Source organism: Parasteatoda tepidariorum, chromosome 5 (assembly GCF_982258835.1).
Source record: "Parasteatoda tepidariorum strain Cologne lab strain chromosome 5, Ptep-v5.0, whole genome shotgun sequence".
Classification (NCBI taxonomy): domain Eukaryota; kingdom Metazoa; phylum Arthropoda; class Arachnida; order Araneae; family Theridiidae; genus Parasteatoda; species Parasteatoda tepidariorum.
The window spans coordinates 24,568,325-24,590,795 of NC_141759.1; the positions used below are offsets into that span (position 1 = coordinate 24,568,325).

Below are 22,471 nucleotides of genomic sequence, written 5' to 3' on the forward strand. Positions count from 1 at the left end.
ATACAAAATTTACAATTTTTGAATATTTCAATTGTTATACCTATTAAAAGCATCATTAACCCAGTAAAATGCTGAGTCCTAGTGTTGTCCTGAACGGTGAACCTTAATATTCGTTAAATAAAAATATATTAGGATATTGTTGTTTAACCAAGATTTTCAGGGCAGAAAAACGCTCAAAACTGAATGTTTCACTTACTTTGACTGCCATAACTAGCCAGTTGTATATTAATAATAAAGCCAAACAAAACTTCGGGATATAGTAGTTGCTTTTGTTGAGGTTTGAGTTCGAGATTAGTTAGATAGTTTGAGTTTCCTGTGCTGGCAACATCTTATTGTTTTTATATTCTTTTTGGATGTAAATAAAAGTTAAGTTTTCAGTTTGTTCTACGTTACTTTCAGTCTGATTTGCTCTCAACAAAATCCAACATTTGGTGCCGAAATAACTCGGTAAGTCATACTGAACCTTTTATAATTACTTTCGTCAAAAATCTGAATTGGAATGGCTACCGGTAGTGAAAAACTTGTAATATTTAAACGCAAACGAACAACGCTACGTACCGCCATTACGAAACTAACGACGAAATTGAACGATGCTGCTAGTACACAAACTGAAAAGGAATACAATATTGAACGTTTACAAGATAAAATTAAAGAATTAACCTTGGCAGACGATGAAATACATAATTTTTTAAATGATGAAGAATATCAGGAAGACATAATAGAATGCGAAAGATACACAGAATATGCTCATTTGGCGATATTTAATTTCAAAAGAACAGCGAATCGGAACACGAATTCAATTTCTGAAACATCGCCAACAGCTGCCAATATAAATAATTTTTCGTCTTCGCCTTCAAATGTTACAGTAAAGTTGCCTACAATAAAAATAAATACGTTTTACGGCGAAATTGAAGAATTCCATAGTTTTTGGGAGCGTTTTGAAAACTGTATCGACAAAAACGAAAGTTTATCGCTGATTGACAAGCATGTTTTTTTGCGGGGATATTTAGATGGAGAAGCAAAACGAATAGTTGATGGAATTAATATAACTGCAGAAACATATGCAACAACAAAGAATATTTTGAAATCGAAATATGGCGATAAAGATAAAATAATACAGGCTCATCTCGATTATTTAGAAAACCTAAAACCTGTCAAAAATCACTCTTCAGCAGCAATAAATGAGTTATATATTGATTGTAATCGAAGAATACAGGCTTTAGATGCTTTAGGAGAAAAAACTCAATCATACGGAAGAATTTTGGCTCCTAAAATACTTCGTGCTTTTCCTCATGAAATCTGTCGTAATTGGATTGTACATGCCAAACGTGAAAATTTTGGTGAAAGCGATATTTCAAAATTAATGAAATTTTTATCAGAAGAGGTCGAGGGATCAATTACTGCAAGTAATATTAAAGGTTCACTTGCTCCAGACTATCCTATTAAATCCTCCTTAGAAAATTTTAGCGTGAATTCTAAATCAGTTACCAAAAGTAAAATAATGTCACCCTTTTGTCCTTTCTGTGAAACTGTCAGACATTGGCCTCAACAGTGCAATGTTGTAACGGACATAGACGCGCGCATACAGAAATTGAAGACTAGTAATAGATGTTTTTTGTGCACTAACCGAGGACATACCAAAAAAAATTGCCCCCGAAGAGAAAAATTTCGCTGTGCCAAATGCAAGAGAAAACACCATACATCAATATGCAAACCTCTAACCAATGAGCAGCCTGTCGCTACATCTACAAACAAAATTGATGTATCGCCTTCCAGTTTCGTTCATTTGCAAACTGCACGAGTTTTCATAACTGGGCCCACTGGCATTACAAAACTGACACGTTGTCTTTTGGATGGTGGAAGTCAATCTAGTTTCGTTTCTTCTAATCTTGTGGATACTTTAAAACTTCCAGTAATTTCAACCAGACATTTGGACATTCAAGCCTTTGAATCCCCAGCTAATGTTGGCTACATGCGAAGACAAGTCAAATTTCAGTTATCAAGTATCTGGGACAAATCTAATGTTAATGTTACTGCATTTGAAAGCTCCAACAAATATGCATCACACCTACCTTCATCAACGGATCTTTCACTTTTTGCTAAAAACAAGCGAATGAAACTTGCTGATCCAGATGATTCATTGTCGAACTTACCAATTGAGATTTTAATCGGTGCAGATTACTACTGGATTGTTATGAATTCTGAAGCTCCAGTCAGGTTGTCGGATTCTCTGGCCTTGGTCCCATCAAGTTTTGGTTGGGTACTTAGTGGAACTCGATCACACGCAACAGTTTCCTTCATTTCAACGGTTCATAATGTTGATGTGGATACTTCAACTAAGGAATTAGACAATGTGGTACGAAATTTCTGGAACTTAGAGAGCATTGGCATACAACCAACACAAGAAAAAATAAGTCCTCACAACTCTGAACTCTTAACGAACTTTCATCAATCTTTTGAAATCATCGATGGTAGAAGAGTTGTAAAATTGCCTTGGAAACCAGAAGTTCAACTTTCGTCGAACAATTATGAAGTCGCAATTCAACGATTTAAATATTTAACAAGGAAACTGCATGCAAATTCAGAATTCAAAGAAAAATATATTGAGCACATGCAAGATTACATTGATAAAAAACACGTTGAAGTTGTCTCAGAAACACTTAATGAGGAACGTTTATTTTACTTGCCCCATCACGCAGTAAAGAAAATCACAAATGGAGAAACTAAGTGGCGTATAGTTTTTGATGCATCTTCACATTCTCCAGGTCACCCATCTTTGAACGACGCTCTTGAAGTAGGACCAAATCTTCTTCCCGATATCTTAGCCACACTGTTGAGATTTAGACTTTCTAAAATAGCAATCACTAGTGATGGGCGACAAGCATTTCTGCAGCTGATTCTAGCAGAAGAAGACAGAGATGCAACACGATTTATTTGGTACAATACTACATATACTCCTGATGGGAGACTCCGCACTGAAGATAAAATTGTAACCTATCGATTCACACGTCTTCCATTTGGACTCGTCTCTAGTCCATTTTTATTAGCAGCTTCTCTTCGCGAATTGGCTTCAAAACACAAACAAGCATATCCTACAGCAACTAGACACATTGAGAATAACACCTATATGGATGATTTTGTAACCGGAACGTCTACGGATACTGAAGCTCTGATTCTTTACCAAGAACTGCAGAAACTTACATCACTTATTAGCCTACCATTAGACAAATGGACTACAAATTCTAAGATTTTGAAAGATATGTGGAAACAAGAAAACGTCTCGTTTAAGGATATTACGCAAGTCTTGGGCGTTAAATGGGATACTAACAGGGATGTTTTTCAAATTGATGTGCAGACAAAAATTGTTCAAGAATGTAAAGAACCAGTAACAAAACGCTTACTACTGAAGTTGATGTCAAAGTTTTACGATCCTCTAGGCTTGTTTGCTCCAGTTACAGTAGTTGTGAAGATATTGTTTCAAGATACATGGCTTAGTGGTATTCAGTGGGATGAACTATTACCTCCATCTGTAGCACAGCAGTGGCACAAGTGGATAAATGAATTACACTATCTGAATGAAACATGCATCCCAAGATGGATTGGCTTTTCCGAAAATTCCGACGTTACCATACATGTGTTTTGCGACGCTTCGGAACGTGCATATGGTGCTTGCTTGTACGCGCGTCACGCAGATGATATTTCTACAGAGATCCATCTCATTTGCAGTCAAAATAAACTAGCCCCAATCAAAAGGGTCACCCTTCCGAGACTTGAATTGTTAGCTGCACTACTAGGAGCACGCCTACTCCAGTATTTTTGCAGGGAAACGAACATGAATTCCCACACTGCCATACTATGGAGCGATTCTACTGTAGCTTTAAGTTGGATAAAGGGAAATCCCAACCAGTGGAAAACATTTGTCTGCAACAGAACAACAGAAATCCTTCAAAACACTACTTCAGCACAATGGCGCCACTGTCCCGGTACAGATAACCCTGCGGATCATCTTACTCGTGGTACCTTTCCATCACAGTTATCGATTTTAGAATCTTGGTGGCACGGCCCGAAATGGCTAAAACATGATCCAGAAACTTGGCCTATCAAAGTTTTGTCTACACGTACACAACCTTTAGTTGAAGCTGAATCACGAAAAACCAAATTTCAATCCTCCTACGTTGCAACTACAGAACCCATCATAGACATATCTCGTTATAGTTCTTATACGAAACTTCTTCGTGTGACTGCCTGGATACTACGTTTTGTATACAACTGTAAGACTCAGCAACGCATAGCTCATGAACTGAATTGTAATGAAATAGAGAAAGCTAAAAACTATTGGATACAAACTGTACAGAATCAATGTTTCTCAGCTGAAATAAATGCCTTAAAAGCTGAACGTCCCCTGCCGAAAAAATCCAAAATTTCCTGTTTCAATCCCTTTCTTGAAGATAATTATTTACGCCTTGGGGGAAGGCTGCAATTTTCAAACATTTCATCTGACACTCGACACCCTTTATTGCTCGATGGTAAACACTATTTTGTCCACCTTTTGATCCAGCATACACACATACGACTCCACCACTTAGGTGTGCGTATAATCCTGTCCGAGTTACGTTCAACCTTCTGGATTTTAAGAGGACGTCAAGCTATAAAGCAAGTTATTCACAAATGCCTACCTTGCAAGCTGTCCAAAGCAAAATACGGAAAACAAATCGAAGCTCCTTTACCTCCTGAAAGAGTTGTACCTTCTGCTCCATTTACTACCACAGGAATTGATTTTGCTGGACCCGTGAATATTCGATGTTTGAAATCAAGAGACACAGCCTACATAACACTATTTACTTGTGCAACAACACGTGCATTACACATCGAACTTGTGTCGGATCTTACCACAGACAAGTTTCTTTTGGCACTACAACGTTTTGTTGGCCGCAGAGGACTCCCACACACAATCTATACCGACAATGCTACCACTTTTCATGCAGCAAATAAGGACTTGATTCTGCTATGGCAAGTTCTGTCATCAGCTAAAACTCAGCAATACTATGCCCAAAATGGCATAACTTGGAAATTTATCGCCCCACGAGCGGCTTGGTGGGGAGGCTGGTGGGAACGCCTAATCGGAGTTGTCAAGCGATGTTTACGAAAGGTACTCGGACGAGCACTTCTTGACGAGGAAGGTCTGTCCACGGCCCTCATTGGAATAGAAGCCGCTCTGAACAGCCGACCATTGATATACGAAGATGACAGTTCCACAGCCTTAACACCAAGCCATTTCTTGATAGGACGGAAACTAACGGTCATTCCATCCAGCCCAAATAACAACACAAAGCTAAGAAAATTCTACAAGCAGCAGCATGACTTACTCGACTGCTTTTGGAAAAAATGGTCTAAGGAATATTTGCTTCAATTGCGGTCATTTCATCAAGTTCGTAATCAGGACAATATCATTAACATCCGAATTGGCGATATTGTACTTCTACAAGAAGATGTCCGACCACGTCACATGTGGAAGAAAGCTAGAGTGGTGAACTTGCATGAAGGACGAGACGGAAAAATAAGATCCTGTGAGCTGAGAGTTAATGATCACAATATAACCCGTCCGGTAGCTCTGGTCATCCCCCTCGAGGTCGACCAGGGTGGGGAGGATGTTGAGGTTTGAGTTCAAGATTAGTTAGATAGTTTGAGTTTCCTGTGCTGGCAACATCTTATTGTTTTTATATTCTTTTTGGATGTAAATAAAAGTTAAGTTTTCAGTTTGTTCTACGTTACTTTCAGTCTGATTTGCTCTCAACAAAATCCAACAGCTTTCCTTATATAAACCCCTCAAAATGTACTTATATTTACTTTTAGGGAAATAGCTTTGAGCAGTAATTATGGTTATTATGCAATCATTTACTGTAACAATACCAATACAAATTACAAGTATAATCAATTATTGTTATGGGCACAACTTTCAGCAGCATCAGACATTTATAGCTGGAAAGTTTTGACATGAACTTTCTTCTTAGTACTGAAACAAATGATTTAAATAAATACTTTAAAAAACTTATGAAGTAGTTTTATAAAAAGAAACTATCCTACTGGTAAAGAAATTTGCCATTTTATCATATTTGTGAATTTTAAAATTTTATCATATTTGTATTAAATATAAACAGGTATGGAAGAATTTTGTGTTCATTCCAGGTTTGTGCGTTCAAGAAATTAACCTTTTATAGTGTATTTTTCAAATTTCTAAGTTTTGGAGCATTTTAATAAAATTGATTTACAAGTTAAGTGGTAACAGTTTGAGTTATAACATACCGTAGAATTTTGTGCAATGATCCACTTTCTAAACGGCAGAGTATTACAATCACACCTCCACGGATTTCGAGATAGAGTGAAGGTCTTGACATTAGACGGCGGATTATTGAAGAATCTTGTAATATTGTTTTCTGCCAGTAAGAGAACCTCTATGTTGTTTGGAAGACTGAAATCCAATCGTGAGATAAAGTTTCGCTCCAAATTCAAGATACGTAGCTTGGACGTTGAAGGAAGGTTGATCTCGACTGGATTAGACAACAAGTTTTCTTGAAGGTTTAGTTCAATTGTTAATTCTGGAAATCTAGCTGGTATCTTAGAAAAAATAAAGATATTCTATTACTAAAAAAAATATTACAATGGAAATTTTGATAAAAAAAATATCAACACTGCACAAAAAAAAAAAAAAAAAAAAAACGGGAGCCTATAATAACTTTTGATCTAACGATCAGATTTTCACATACTCGGACTCAACCTTAATGGTTCGAAAATCTATTCTTAAATATGCTAAATTATTAGAGTAGGCAACATATTATGTTGAATACACAAGTGGGCGACCTTTGTGCTAAAATACAAACAAAGCTAAACAACGTTTAAGAGCACAAAAAAAATTGTGCTCTTAAACGTTGTTTACCTTAGTTTGTAACATATTATGTTACAAATTAAACGTACATAACGTGTTTTCGAATTTACATGCAATTTTTACGATTGATACGGATTCTTCACCTTCCAAATGTGAGAGGCTGTCCCGATTTGGAAAATATTGTCCCGATAGTTCGGTGAGAAGAGTGGGTGACAGTTTGGACCTCTTAATATTAATTTTAACTAGCTGTTAAAATGGTTTATTATACAAAAGAAGCATTCTTTTTAACTCACTAATTACTTTTTTGTCATTCCAATATCGTAGCTAACAATGAAGCAGAAATTCTTGAGTATTTGCTTACCTCAATAGTTAACCTTAAATTACTAACCCTAAATTATGACAACCAAATTGTTGAAATGATATTTTCAATTACGATTCCATAAACAAAATTAATAGCACATTTAATTACAGCATATTTATAGTTAAGCCTGTGGATCATAAGAATCGAGTCTTAATTCCTGAAAATCCGGGGTGCATTGTAGATTGCGCTTTAAAAATTTAACACATCCCATTAAAAAGTTCGACTTAAATCTATTAAAACTAAATAGGCAAAAATAAAAACTGGTTTGTAACATTTATGCAAGCATAACATTTTTGAAATGTTTGTACAAAAAAAAAGATTAAAGCAAGAAACAATGTGAATGAAGCACAAATAAAGTACCAAAATAGACATACTATAGTTTTAGTTTTATAAAAAATAGCCTTCTTTAGAAAGTAAACTCTAGATGGCAGTAGAAAAGTCAGGAATTACGAGCATGCAAAGTGATTTAACCAATAGGGGCAAAAGAACTAGTTTGAAGATAATAGTAGAAGGCTAATAACAAGATTAATAAAAGCTTGATATGAAACGAGTGTGAGGGGTTTTGGAGAGAATCCCATGAAGGTACTTTTTATGAACTTTCTAATTATTTATGCGAAGTTGTGGGTAAAATAACTTTAAATCAAATTTACTGAGTAAGAACAATACATTAAATCAGGACAGGCAAACTACTACACTTTTTGCTCAGAAATTTATAGAGTGGGAGACAGTTATTAACTAATCTTTTAAAATGTTGGATTACTCTGCCAACAATTTAACACGTTGAGCACCGCGACAGCCATCGGTGGCTGACACTGGACTTTCCATTTAGGCCACGTCAACCACCGGTGGCTGACACTGACCTTTCACATAGGCTGCGAAAAACAGCTGGCTGACAGCGTATAACATGATATGGAACTATAAAATTTACACTCTTTTATGGAATTGCAGAAAATTTATTCAATTATTGTGATTCTTGGTTCAATAAATTCAATTTAGTAGATTTTTATCCACCACTATTTTTAAGCAATTCGTAGTCTTATATAATTCACCACTTTTTTCATTAATGTCATGTTAAACCTTTTAAAACTAGCAAAATCTGTCTAATATTTGCAATTTTAGTTTGTAGTTAATTACAGTTTAGCCCGACGGGCAAGCCATGTAAAATTAGCGTGGCATTCAAGGTGTTAAAAGCCTTACTATAAGATCGATGGACTTAGACTAAGGTAGTATTCGGAATCCCTGTCCGCGAAGTGGACATTTCACTTCTTCATCTGAAGTATAACCCGGAGGAGCCTGGTATATTGTCTTTATCAAGTAGTAGGAGATTCAGCAGGGGGACTGTTGGCGTCTTGGCAGGTTATAGGCTTGATGGGATGATCTCATCTTCTATGACTTTTCTTTGAGCAGGGATCTGAGTGAGTCAAGGAGATCTTAGTCCTTTAGTAACTGCTGCATATCCTTAAGGATGAGCAGGAAGCTGAATCGGAGGTTTTCCTGAGATTTGTTGGTCTGAGTATCCTCTTGCTTTTCTTTTTGGGTTTAGCACTGCAGCCTGAAAAATAGGTTAGGGGCTAACCATTACAATTTATGCACTTGGCCGGCTCACATATCAGTTTCGTACACAAGTACGTAAAATGTGCGTCAGCGTACTTCATGCAAGCCGGTTCTGCATTGCAAGGCTTCTGCGTGTGTCCGTATTTCTGGCATCGGAAACATTGAATCTCCGGGGGCGGTAGCGACGAAATCTTTCGAACTGTACTGGTGTTTTCAGAAGTTGATCAATGTTATAGATCTCACGATGCTTGGTGTTATCTGTGAGAAGAACTATGAAGAGGGGGAGGAGCTTTTACTCCTGGCCGAGCCTCTTTCTCACCTGTTCGATTCTGATTGGTCGTAGTCCAATATCTTGTAAAGCTTTTTCGATGACTGGAATTTCTGCTTCGGGTTTTAAGTCCTCTGACGAGAATTTTGAATTTTCTACTGATTTGTAGATTCTCTGTCTGATTGGAAATAGCAAGGGAAGCCTAATCTGTAGAATGTGTTGCAGTTGTAGCTTCTCGCTGAGTTGTAGAAGTGGAGTCTTTGTCCGGCTTTTCTTGATCTTGGGGGGGGGGGATCCTTTTCTTTTTCTTCTTCCGTTTCTTGTACGAAGGCTCTTTCGAGTCGGACGAAGAGTCCGCTTCTTGTTGAATGTTTTCTGGTTCTGGCTTGTGATCTGTCTCCATGTTGACGGAATCAGCCACTGTGTCAGTAGTATTATCAGCTTTCTCAGGATCGGAGGGCAGTGTAGTCTCTGGTATATTTGCATGTGTAGTGGTGGCTACTGTCATTTCTGATTCAGTAGTCATTGCTGTTTCAAATGCAGTGTCCTCAGGGAAAAGCTCTTTCCCTCTTTCCTGGTTGGCTTGGCTATACATCTCTTGTTTCCTTCTAGCCGATACAGAAGTTCTACTCAGAAGAAATTTTGCATGGGTGTTGATCAATCTGTCTATATCTTTGACCATGCTGGTTATACTCCTGGAGTAGTTTAATCTTTCCTCATCTGTTTTCAGATCATCAAAATGTGCTTCTCGCCCTGCAGGCCATTCCGTCCGCCGCTTTCCACTTCGACCGTATTGCTGATAAGTAGCCATTGCAGCTCCAAGCCCGGTTATAGCACAAACTTACTCGGTGAGATCCAATGAGTGAAACATAGTACAGAGATGCCAACTTGCTCCAGACAACAATATATATTTTAAAGTGGTAGTTTATCAATTGTGATTCTTGGTTTAATATATTCAATTTAGTAGATTTTTATCCACCACTATATCTAAACAATTCATAGGCATATATAATTCACCACTTTATTGTATTTATGTCATGGGGCCGTTCAAAAAGTACGTACATCCCGAAGGGGGGGGAGGGGATTTGCTATTATGTACGGTTTTGTACGATGGGGAGGGGGGGAGGTATTATACAAAGTACGTACTTTATAAACATACACCAAATTTAAATTTGACTTTATCCTACACACTCCTTAAGTAAATATTTAATTTTATTTAAAACATAATTATTTTAATTTTTATGAAAAAGGGGGGTAGACAAATAAAATGTACGTACTCTAAGGGGGGGGGAGTAAGGCCTTATGTACGGTAATGTACGAAGGGGGGGGAGGGGTTTAAAATTTCTCCATTTTTGTGTACGTACTTTTTGAACGGCCCCCATGTATACAATTCAAAAAGCACGCAAAATTAGTCAAATATTTGCAAAATTTAATTTGTAATTATTTACCGTTTTTTTATTATTTTGGCGTCTCCGGAGCAGTTGGCATCTCGGCATAGTAGTGTTTTATATGAATTTTTTTATTACTTACTTGTAGTGGTGTGAAAAATGACCTTAAATCAAATAAATGAAACAAAGAATTATGCATTTGAAAACAAATATAGCTATAGCTGGAAGAAAACTTACATAAAGCATATGTAATAGGCAAACAATAAAAACATAAATTTTGTTACCATTGAAACCATTGAAGAACACTGCCCACAAAACGGAGCAAGTTTGCGTATTCTTTAAAATGTTATAAAATGAATAAATTGAAATCTTTACGAACGATAGCTGTTATTACTGGAATCACTTAAGGGTAAGATAAGTCGAGGACGAGAATAAATAGCTTCAGGAATATTATCTTAACAAACAATTTATGAACCAACTATTCACAATTTTCCTCTAAACATTTCACTAAATGTTATGATACTCAGAGAGTAATTAAACTAGAGAATTTATAAAAAATAATAATAAATACCCTAGTCAAACTTTTTGATGCGCAATTCACATTTGCGTATCCCTCGTCTCGGAAAGCAGCGCACGAACAATCACAATACAATGGGCAGTCCTCTTTTGGCCAAGATAAATCTTCTTTAGTCAATTGGCTCAGCTGTTTTGATTTGAACCTGATTGGCAAAGAACAAGAAAAATCAAAATTTGATGTATTTAATGCTGTGTTATCCATCATCCAATCTCTGATCCACAAAAGGCGACAATCACACACCCAATTATTTCCTGTAAGATAAAAAGAATGTAAATAACTTAAATTTTCAAAATTGGAAGAGTATAGTTTATGATTCGATAATGCCGATTTCATTTATTATAAATATTGAACTGTTAGAACACTCACACACACTCTCTCTAAACATTATAGTACATTAACTTATATATACACATATCCATCAATACATTTTAGAATTGAATGTAAGTCACGACGTGGAAATATAATTATGAATTAAATATTAACATTGGATGACCAAACTTAGACTCGTTGCTGTTGAGAAATTTCTTTTCGAATTTTGCGATACTAATTGAAAGAGAAGTGATGATTCTCTAATTTAAAATAATTCTCTTGACAAAGTTTTTAGTTTTTTTAGAGACAAATCAATATTTTGTAACCAGAACCGGTCTAGCTGAGAAAACGCTTCTGAATTGATTTGCGGAATTGTTTTGATTGATTATCAATTCTTCAAGCAATGGAATAGACGAAATATAAAATTTTGTGTGTTTTGTGTTTATTTTCTAAAATTCTGATTCAAATTGTTAAAGATTAAAAGCACTTACCAGATGTAAATAATTCTCGAATCTTTAAAACAACAGGAAATGATTCTCTTGACAATGTTTTTAGTCTATTACGAGACACATCAATATTTTGTAGCTGGTCTAGCTGAGAAAATGCTTCCGAATCGATTTGGGAAATATTATTCTGCCTTAGTATCAATTCTTCCAGCGATGGAGTCGACGAAAAACAATTTTTCGTTATTTTTCTAACACGGTTATCTTCTAAATTAATAGTCTTCAACGATAGCAGAGATTGAAATGCATAATCGCAAGATCCGATTAAGTTGTTACTTAAATCGATATGTTCCAAACGATTATTTCCAGAAAAGCATTTTGTTACATTCTTTATTTGATTTCTTTTCAGATTAACACTAGTCAAATTTTCCGAATTGTTGAAGAGATCTTCAGGTATTGTTGTCAATAAGTTATAGCTTAGATCGATATTCTGTAATAAAAAAAAGTCATTAGTTTAGAATATATTGGCCAAAGTAATTACAACATGTACAAGAAAGCAGAACGCTCTTCTATTTAAGAAGAGTTCTCTCAATGCATGTTAATTAGTTCAGAATTACAATGAGCAACATTATATTGGGGAGAGGGGAGTTGCTAGCTAATTAGACAAATGGAGTAATGTTATTTATCACTCAACATTTCTCTGCACATTTAGGCTGATAGGCAAAATCTGTGTAACTCTCCCATATGAAGTTACAGGAGAAAACATTAAATTGTTAAGCAGCAAAAAAGAATAAAAAATAAATGCTTTTATTGATTGATTTACAATGATCATACAATTTTTGATTTACAATTTTGAGGAGATGTTAAGCTTATTACATATTTTAATATATCACATTTGATGTATCTTGATTTAAAAGATAAATATCTGATTCTGAAGAAGAAAAGTTGATGCTGGTAAGCATGTCATTTAATTTTTATTCTTATTCAAAAAAAGACTTTTTGAGCTGTATAAATTAATTTCAATAAAAAATGAATGCCCGAATCTGGAAGCTAAAAAACATCTCAGACTACCTAACAATTACATATATGCCATCTTGCTAAACGATTGTTTAGAAACTGATGAATGGTTGCAGTTAGTAGTGTAAATAAATATGTTACATGGTTAAGCATCGGACGTCATGAGGAGGATGGCAAAGTTTGTTCGACGGGTGTTCGGAAAGTCAACGAATAATATTTGAAAACCTGAATGCAGTAATATTTTAGAGTCACTGGAGACGAACAGAAGTTGCCAAAATTTAAATTCAGAAAGAAAATAAGACTTTCATCGGAACAAAAGGAGTAATCACCTGGGAGTATAGACTCGGGAAAAATTTTCGATGATGTTTGTTCCGTTAGCCAGAATTCATAAAGTCGAAGTGAAAAAAGTCTGAGGAAAGGAAAGAAAAGGTGGATGTATTGCTAAAAAAGTAGTTCTAAGGAATATAAAAGTACTAAAAAAAAGATAAATAACCACAAGATTTCAGCTGAGGATACAGTGGAGTTTATAGATGGCTTAGTACTGAAGGTTCCAGCAAGGAATCAAGAAGCACTCTGTGATATTGCAGTCTTGTTGGTTGAAGATATACTCTTTTGCCCAGAAAGTAAAAAAAAATACGGCAAATGGTACTAAGGTAGATATGGGCAATCGAAAGAATTTTGATAACGAAAACACCTCTTGAAGTTGGGAAAAGATGCTCAACTCTTTTGATGGAAAGTTGCGATGGAAACTACAAAAAAGAAAATTAAAGTAGAGACGTTAGCGACGATACATTAATGAAAAGCGTTAGCCAATCAGCAAGAACTGAGTGCCGAAAAGATGAAATGGTTACATTATTTTACCCGATTATATTGTAGTGTGGATTGAAGTCAACATATATTTAAATATTCAAAGCAAAGCCTCCAGATCTGAAGCATGTAAGTGGCACTGAAACACATGTGCATTAATTAACATTCTTAGTAGAAGGCAATATGATGATAAAAAAAACAAGAAAACTTCAATATAGCAAAAATATTTTAGTTAGTATTCAATATAGGAAAAATATATTCAGTCACTGCCACTATGTTTTAGTTATGAAATAATACAAAAATGGAATTTAATTGTGAAAATGTCATGTTTGTATATAGTTGAGTTAAGAAATATCTATGTTTATTATCTTTGATTTTATAAGACTTTAACTTGCTAAGTAGTTTTTGTTAACTTGGAAAGAAAGCTTTAACCCTTTCGCGCCGACTGTCACAAATACGTGCCAGCATAAAACCGTATCAATCAGGGTACAAAGATAAAACTGGTAATCAAAGTAATTCTTTAGCAGTTTATTTGTGGGCGGAGTTATAATTTTTTGATTTATTTAATTCACCATTACTTTGTTCAAAATAAAACTATTTAGTTATACTTTGAATTAACATTGATTATATATATGATTAAACTAACAATAATTAGAGTAAAAGCAAGGTAAGTCTGTCAAATTAGCAACGACTACATTTAAGTTACCGTTTTTTTATTTAGTTAGAACTTGATTCTGATTTTGTATGAATGCTTTTCTGAATCACCCGTCCCCATGGGGTTAAGCGAAAAGGGGTTTTCTTCAAATTTAAATTTGTAGTATTAATTAATATTTATTGAAAAGGAAATCAGCATAATAAAATTGGACCACATCGTCTCTTTATTTCCTATTACCATCACATCATGTTGTCCAGACCATTACTTTAGGGTACTATCACTACTTATTAAATTTTGTTTACATTACAAAAGAGTTTCAATAAAAAAAAGAACGAATGCTACTTAGAAATTTGCTAGAAACTTTTTACATTTCCTAGATATTGAAATCGGATTTTTTCAATAGTTACGAATACGATTTTAGACAAAAGTATGTAAATATTTGTTAAGGTTTTCTGTGAATGCGGAATTTGAAACGATTACTTTATATACTCAGCAAACACTTGTGAATTTGTAACGATTTTTTTTCAAAATTTTATGTAAACTTTTTATTATGAATTAAAAATTACAATTAATATCAATAATTATGGTGAGCTATAGATCTAGCCTCACCTAACTTTATTTAAAGCTTTAAGTTTATTTAACACGTTATGGCAACGTTCGGTTGACAACTGTTGTTGTAATTTGGATTTTCATTTTTCCAGCTTTACCTTTTTTCATTCTCGGCCGTCAGATCAGATGGTTGTGTTCTTGTTTTTAGTTAATAAATTTAGTTTATGTATGAATGATATTTCTTTCTTTATGCATAACGTTCAATAGACCCTGGAAGATGCAGGTGCCTAAAAGTGGTGACCCGTTTGGACATAGAACGCGTATAGTCTGCAAATAGAATGTGTTTCTTTCATGATGGTGTCAACTGGCGTTTAGTAAGCTTATTCTAAGACGTAAATATGGTCCTTTATTCCAAATATTAGACGAAATTTAAATTTATAAATGCTTAAGATAATGCAAATTTTTTAATATTTCTATAAAGTTAATTGAACTTTTTAAAATATTCTGTCATTATATTTGACATTTAATAACTACTTTTCAATTTCGTAAACTTTGTTACTTTAATCTTAATTTACTATAAATTTCAATTACAATGTGTGAAAAGCAATGAATTTTTAATTAGAGTATAAGAAATACAATTAATGAGTTTCAACTTTATCACTTACAATAATTTTAACTTAAAATGAAGTATTCTTCAACTGTATTTTGCATTCTTTCTCAAAATGCATTTATTAACTTTTGTTTGATATACTTCGTTTAGAAATTTTAATTTGTGATTTATTGTGCATGCCTTTTACTTTTTGCTCTCTGACTCGCTCATATAAACAAAATGCCTGACGAAATTACTGCTTCTGAAAGCGTGGCAGATGTTGCTCGCGTCGCTTTTAAAGCACCCTCGTTTTGGCGCGCTAATGCAGAAGTGTGGTTTATTCAATTGGAATCTCAGTTTGTCGTATCTGGGATAAGCGCCGACGACACAAAATATCACTGCGTTGTGTCTGCTCTAGATGGAAACGTTCTAACTTTAATTTCAGATATTATTCGGCAGCCACCTGCTGATAATAAATATGAAACAATTAAAAATAGAATAATTGCAAACTATGCAGATTCCGAAACTGCTCGTTTGAAAATGCTTCTTAAAGACTTAGAATTGGGAGATAAACGACCTTCGCATTTATTACGCTCCATGCAAGATCTCGCTGGTAATTCTATAAGCTCAGAAATTTTACCTTCACTTTTTCTTCAGCGTTTACCGGTGTCCATGCAACAAATTCTTTCAGTTTGCATGGAAAAAGGCGAGCAAAATTTATCTCTCGTAGCCGAAAAGGCCGATAAAATTTTGGAAGTAACTCAAAATTCATTGACAGTAAATTCTATAAATGTGACAGATGACAATTCGCGTTTTCAAAAATTGGAGGATGAAATTCGTAAACTTTCCGAGACCGTTACACGTTTGTCTAGACAACAATATCGGAATAAAAATAAATTTAGCACTCGTAGACAAGGTTCTCGTTCAAGGTCGACACAACGCACTGTGGCGAGACTTATATGCTGGTATCACTATAAATTCGGTACTAAAGCTAACAAATGCATTCCTCCTTGCAATTACGCTCAAAATTCGGAAAACTTATTGGACTCTCTGTTCATGCGACGGCAGATATCAGTCCTAGTCAAAGTCGCTTATTTGTATACGACAGGCTCACCAACCGCCAGTTTCTCATAGACACCGAGGCTTCTGTTTCAGTTATTCCAAAAACACATTTGCAGAAAAATTTGATTTCTAATAAATCTTTTAATATTTATGCTACTAATGGTTCAAAAATTGCAGTTTACGGTCAGACAACATGTACTTTAGATTTCGGAATTTCCAGGCGATTTCAATGGAAATTTCTTGTCGCTGACGTTACTGAGCCAATTTTAGGAGCGGATTTTCTTACCCATTTTAAATTGCTGGTTGATTTAAAAAATAAAAAATTAATTGATTCCTTAACTTACGCTGGTATTAAAGGAGAAACATTTCCTACTTTCTCTTTGGGATGCTGTTTATCGAAAATTATTATTGCAGTACCCTCGCATATGTACGAATAGCTTTCAACACTTCAACTCATGATGTTCAGCATCATATTCAAACTACAGGTCCTCCGGTGCTTGCAAAAGCTAGAACTTGCAGCCGCCAAAAAAGAATTTGATTATATGTTAAAAACCGGCTTATGCAGGCCTTCAAGTAGTCCATGGGCAAGTCCTATTCATATGGTGCCGAAGTCAAACGGCACTTGGAGAATATGCGGTGATTACAGACGGTTAAATTCTATTACAATACCAGACAGATACCCTCTCCCACACATTCATGATTTCGCTTATAGCCTAAATGACTCAAAAATTTATTCAAAGTTAGATTTTGTTCGAGCGTATCATCAGATAGATCCCTGTCGCGGAAGCAGACATTGAAAAAACAGCTGTTATAACCCCTTTTGGCTTATTTGAATTCACTAAAATGATGTTTGGGCTCTGCAATGCAGGACAAACTTTCCAACGCTTCATGCATGTCGGGGCCTCCCTGGCCGAGCGGTATCGCCGGTCCAAACGCTCTGTTAAGCGTGGAGGTAGCGGGTTCGAATCCCGCCGTAACCCTGGATGTATTCTTTGTGATGTCTTTCTCTGAATTGTTCTATCTGTATTTTCTACTTGACAATGACTTATAAGCCTATATTGAGCACACAAGTCAGCAAATGTATGTAATTTCAATAAATCAATCAAATCATGCATCAAATCATTTTAAGGGGATTAGAATTTTGTTTCGTATATCTTGATGACGTTTTAATTGCTTCCAAAACTTTAGAAAAACACTTAACTCACTTAAATATAGTTTTTAAACGTTTTGATGAATACGGAATTGTTTTGAATACCGAAAAACGTGTGTTTGGAAAATCAAAGTTAACATTTTCAGGTTTTAAAGTGTCTCCCGATGGAATAGCTCCTTCACCTAGTAAAGTGTCCGCAATTACTGATTTTCCCCAACCTAAAACTATATCGGAATTACGTAGATTTTTAGCAATGTTCAATTTTTACCATAGATTTATAGATCACGCTTCCGAAAAACAATCTCTCCTTAGTTCCTTACTCACAAATAAAAAGAAAGACCCTACACCCATTAATTGGACAACCGAAGCTGTGTGCGCTTTTGAGACTTGCAAACAAGCCATTTCTAATGCAGCAACACTTGCACACCCCACACCCGCCGCAAAATTTTTTTTGCATACAGATGCGTCCGACATCGGTATAGGCGCAGTCCTTCAACAGCAAAAAAACTCCACACTCGAACCTCTAGCATTCTTTTCTCGCTCACGGAAAGGAAATACAGTACGTACGATAGAGAGTTACTCGCAGTCTACTCTTCCATACGGTACTTCGCTCACATGTTAGAGGGAAGTTTATGATCCGTTATAGTTTATAGTTTATGTTTATAGTTTATAGTTGGAAGTTTATAGTTTATGATCCGTTAGCACATGTTCCATGTGCTAACGGATCATAAACCGCTGACTTTCGCATTCCAGCAAAAATCGGATGACTCTTCACCTCGTAAAAACCGACATTTACAGTATAAAGTCAGTTTACAACGTCGATTCGTCACGTGCCTGGAAAAGAAAATGTTGTTGCTGATACACTTTCCCGCATTGAGGAAATAGCACTCACTGGTCCAATGGACTACGCTGAACTCGCAGCAGCGCAAAAATCCGATCCCGAACTTAGCACTTTAAAGTCGTCAGCTAATTCTAGTTTAGTTTTCAAAAATATTGTATTTCCTCCTGACGGTATAATACTCTGTTGTGATACTTCTACTAATGTTACACGTCCATTTATTCCTCAATCTTATCGACAAATAATTTTTTCCAAATTTCATAACCTGTCACATCTCGGTATACGCGCAACAATTCGTCTCATTAAACAAAGGTTCATTTGGCCTTCCTTGAATAAAGATTGTACCCTGTGGTGTCGAGCTTGTGTCTCGTGTCAGAAAGCTGAAATTCAAAGGCATACGAAATCACCTTTAAAAGATTATCCTCTAACTTCTGATAGGTTCGCGCATATACATATTGATATCGTCGGACCACTTCCTACATCAAAAGGTTTTAGATTTTGTCTCACAACAATTGATCGCTTCACGCGTCGGCCTGAAGCAACGCCAATTGTTAATACCACTGCTGAAACTGTTGCTGCTGCCCTACTGAATACCTGGATAGCTCGCTTTGGAGTTCCAGAAACCGTAACTACTGATAGAGGAGCACAGTTTGAAAGTGAACTTTTTTCACAATTATCCAGAATGCTGGGTATACACAGAACTCGAACAACAGCTTACCACCCACAAGCTAATTCAATGGTCGAACGCTTTCACCGACACTTAAAATCGTCCATTAGAGCCTATGCCACAGAAAAATGGGTCGAAGTCCTCCCACTAATTCTTTTAGGAACGAGAACTGCTATTAAAGAAGACCTCACCTTTTCAAGTGCAGAGATGCTCTATGGCACAACCCTCAGATTGCCTGGAGATTTTTTCTGACCTTCCAGTACTGGCAAAGAATCCCGCAATGTCCCGGGTTTTGTACAAAGACTTCGTGAGTTCATGTCTACGTTGCTTCCTACTCAAGTACCACGGCACGGACAGCACAATATTTTTGTGCATCAAGACTTGAAAACGTGCACACATGTGTTTGTGAGGATTGACAGTGGCCGCCGAAGCCTCGAACCTCCGTATCACGGCCCACATAAAGTTGTGAAACGCAACGACAAAATGTTCACCTTAAAAATTGGAAATAAAGAATCAACAGTAACCATTGACAGACTTAAACCATGTTTTACAGACAATACGTCCAATGTGCATCCAAGAGTTGAAAATCTCCCCACAAATCTTCCATATAAATCGATTCTAAAGAACAGTATGGAATCTTCACAACAATCAACGAATCTTACACCTTCCAAACCGAAACAGCATAAGGTTAAATTTGAAAACTCTCCTCGATCTTTAACTAAAACTACAATGAGAGGAAGAAAAGTTCAAGTACCTGTTCGTTACCCGCAATAGACATTTGCGCAGTTTATTTTTGGTAACGTTCGTGGACCTCACTGGAGGGGGAGTACTATGGTGAGCTATAGATCTATCCTCGCCTAACTTTATTTAAAGCTTTAAGTTTATTTAACAACGTTGGCAACGTTCCGTTGAGAACTGTAGTTGTATTTTGGATTTTCATTTTTCCAGCTTTACCTTTTTTCATTCTCGGCCGTCAGATCAGATGGTTGAGTTCTTGTTTTCAGTTAATAAATTTAGTTTATGTATGAATGATATTTCTTTCCTTATGCATAACGTTCAATAGACCCTCGAAGACGCAGGGGCTAAAATAATAATTTATATAATAATTATATAACAATTTATTTATTAATTTTATTTACTATTTCTGCAATTATAGTTTAAAAAAAGGATCAAAAAATTTTTTTTAAATAAAAATTACCATATCTTTATGAATATTTAAGCTAGATTTGCGAAATTTTGTTTACCAATTACATTGGAATAAACAATACAATTGACTTAAGTAACAAGTTTAAACCTTTATTGTTTGGCATAGGGTGTACAAAAACATTCCTTTTCGTTCACAATGCATTGCCGGTCTCTTAAACCTTTTAATCTGTAAACTTTATTAATAAGCTTAAGAAATCAAATGAGCTTCTAAATTTTCCAAATATTCCTCAAAGTATTTCTTAAGAAATATGAAAAAAAGTAGACTGGAAAAGGGTTATAAAGGTTAAATTATACAATTTCGTGATTAACGGCCTTATGGTGGAAAAGAGAATAGCATTGTGCACTGACTTTTTTTACTTCTCAAATAAAATCCCAGCACTTCACAAGAACAGTTCAGAGTTTCACCCTTTGAGCCAATGATGCTTTCGTTACTCTTAATATTGAAATAAATATTAAAGAAAAAGAAAAAAGATAAAAATAGAAACAGATAGTGAAAATTACCAGCAAACTAGGATTATGAAATAAGCCATCAACTGTTACGAGAGCGTTCTTGTCCAATTTAACCAATCGTAAACTCGGGCACGGATCAAATATCTCATTATCTAAGCTCTTCAACTTATTATTCGTTAAAACAATTGATTGGAGTTTTTGATCTCCCAGAAAAGCACTGCCTAATAGTGAACTTATTCTGTTTTGAGTCAATGAGAGGTTTACAAGTTCTGGCATATATTGAAGTTCAGTTGTAATCTCAGTTAATTTACCGGACACAATCTTAAGTGATTTTAAATTCTTGATTCTACCAATGGCACTTGGAATTTTATAAAATTTGGTTTGAGAAAGAAAAAGCTTAGTCAGTGATATAGTATGGTCGAAAGCGTTGTCTCTTATACTTAGAAGGGGACATTGCATATTTATTTTAGATATCTTCCTGAGATTAGACAATACATTCTTAAACATACTTTTCACTTTGCAACTTTCTGTCCTTTTAGGGCAATTTCGGCATGCTTTTGACACTTGACACCAGAGGAACACTCGAGCTGCTGGTCTAGATTTCGAATGGTCAACATGTATACTTTTAAAACTGCAGTTCCGCACACGTTTGCAAGTCACGCTGATGGTTTTTTTTTCATATTGCACCTTGCATTTGTCCCCTTTTGTATCAACTACCAAAACAATGATTAACATCACAAGCAAAATCACTAAAGTAACATTCATTTTCGAATAGATGGCAAGGAGCGAAACTGTATTTGGAAGAAAGAAGGCATGCAGATAAACCTCACGTTCAATTATTAGAATATTTCGTGATTCTGAAGGAATAGTGCCTTGTCGTGAAGTAATTCAAAATAAGAAGAAAAAATCAATCCTGTTACAACAATCATTTGATGATATTGTTGATAAAAATTCTTGAAACCATTTTTTTTCCTGATAAGTAGTGTTTTAGAAAAGGAGATAATCTTCAACGTATAAAATTTCCGTCAAAAGAAAACTTTTTGTGATAAGCTTAACAATTCGAAAACAAATGTTGATACCAACGATCGTTTTGTAATCTGATCAAAGCGGTTAGTCACTCGACAAGTAATTGAGATTAAAATAGTAAATGCATAATAAGTGCTTAATGTGGATAAGCAATATTAAAAATCAACTTTTCGCTTATTGTTCAACAATAAGCCAGACTGTAATAAGCACTGTTTAACAATATTGTTAACAATTGCTATGAAATATATTAATTGCCATTTTATGATAGTCACATCTATAAATATAAATGTGTGTCCTTTATAGACTCCTAAACCATCCGACAAAAATCGATGAAATATGGCATATAGATAGTTCGAGCACGAACTATCTATATTATAAGCACGAGGAAGGTTATTGTAGAAAAACATTCTACATATTAGAACATTCTGCGACGAACTGTTCAAGCGGGAAAAGCGAAAAACGAAGTGGAATTTTCTGTTTGGTTAAGCGTTATTCATTGATTTAAATTTCACTGTAAGCTACTCAGTTTTTCACATATTTTAAGGATAAGATCGATGAAAATTTGTAGCTTATAGCCCTATTTGATAAAAAAAAAATAGTTTATAGATGGATTTAAATATTTAATTATTTTCCGTTCGATGTGTCAGATAAATTAAATGAACAACCTTACGT

General features: G+C 35.2%; 1 protein-coding gene across 1 annotated transcript in view; it reads right to left on the reverse strand.

Annotated features, from left to right (window-relative positions):
- LOC107440816 (uncharacterized) overlaps positions 1 to 21,648 on the reverse strand; it is a 33,880-nt gene extending 12,232 nt beyond the window's left edge. The window contains exons 1-4 of the mRNA XM_087165222.1: positions 20,825 to 21,648; positions 11,832 to 12,273; positions 11,026 to 11,282; positions 6,304 to 6,615 (exon numbers count right to left, since the gene is read on the reverse strand). Of these exons, the coding sequence (XP_087021348.1) occupies positions 6,304 to 6,615; positions 11,026 to 11,282; positions 11,832 to 12,273; positions 20,825 to 21,538 (1,725 nt within the window). The 5' untranslated portion in view covers positions 21,539 to 21,648. The remainder of the gene's footprint in view (positions 1 to 6,303; positions 6,616 to 11,025; positions 11,283 to 11,831; positions 12,274 to 20,824) is intronic.
- Between the last annotated feature and the right edge of the window lie 823 nt (positions 21,649 to 22,471).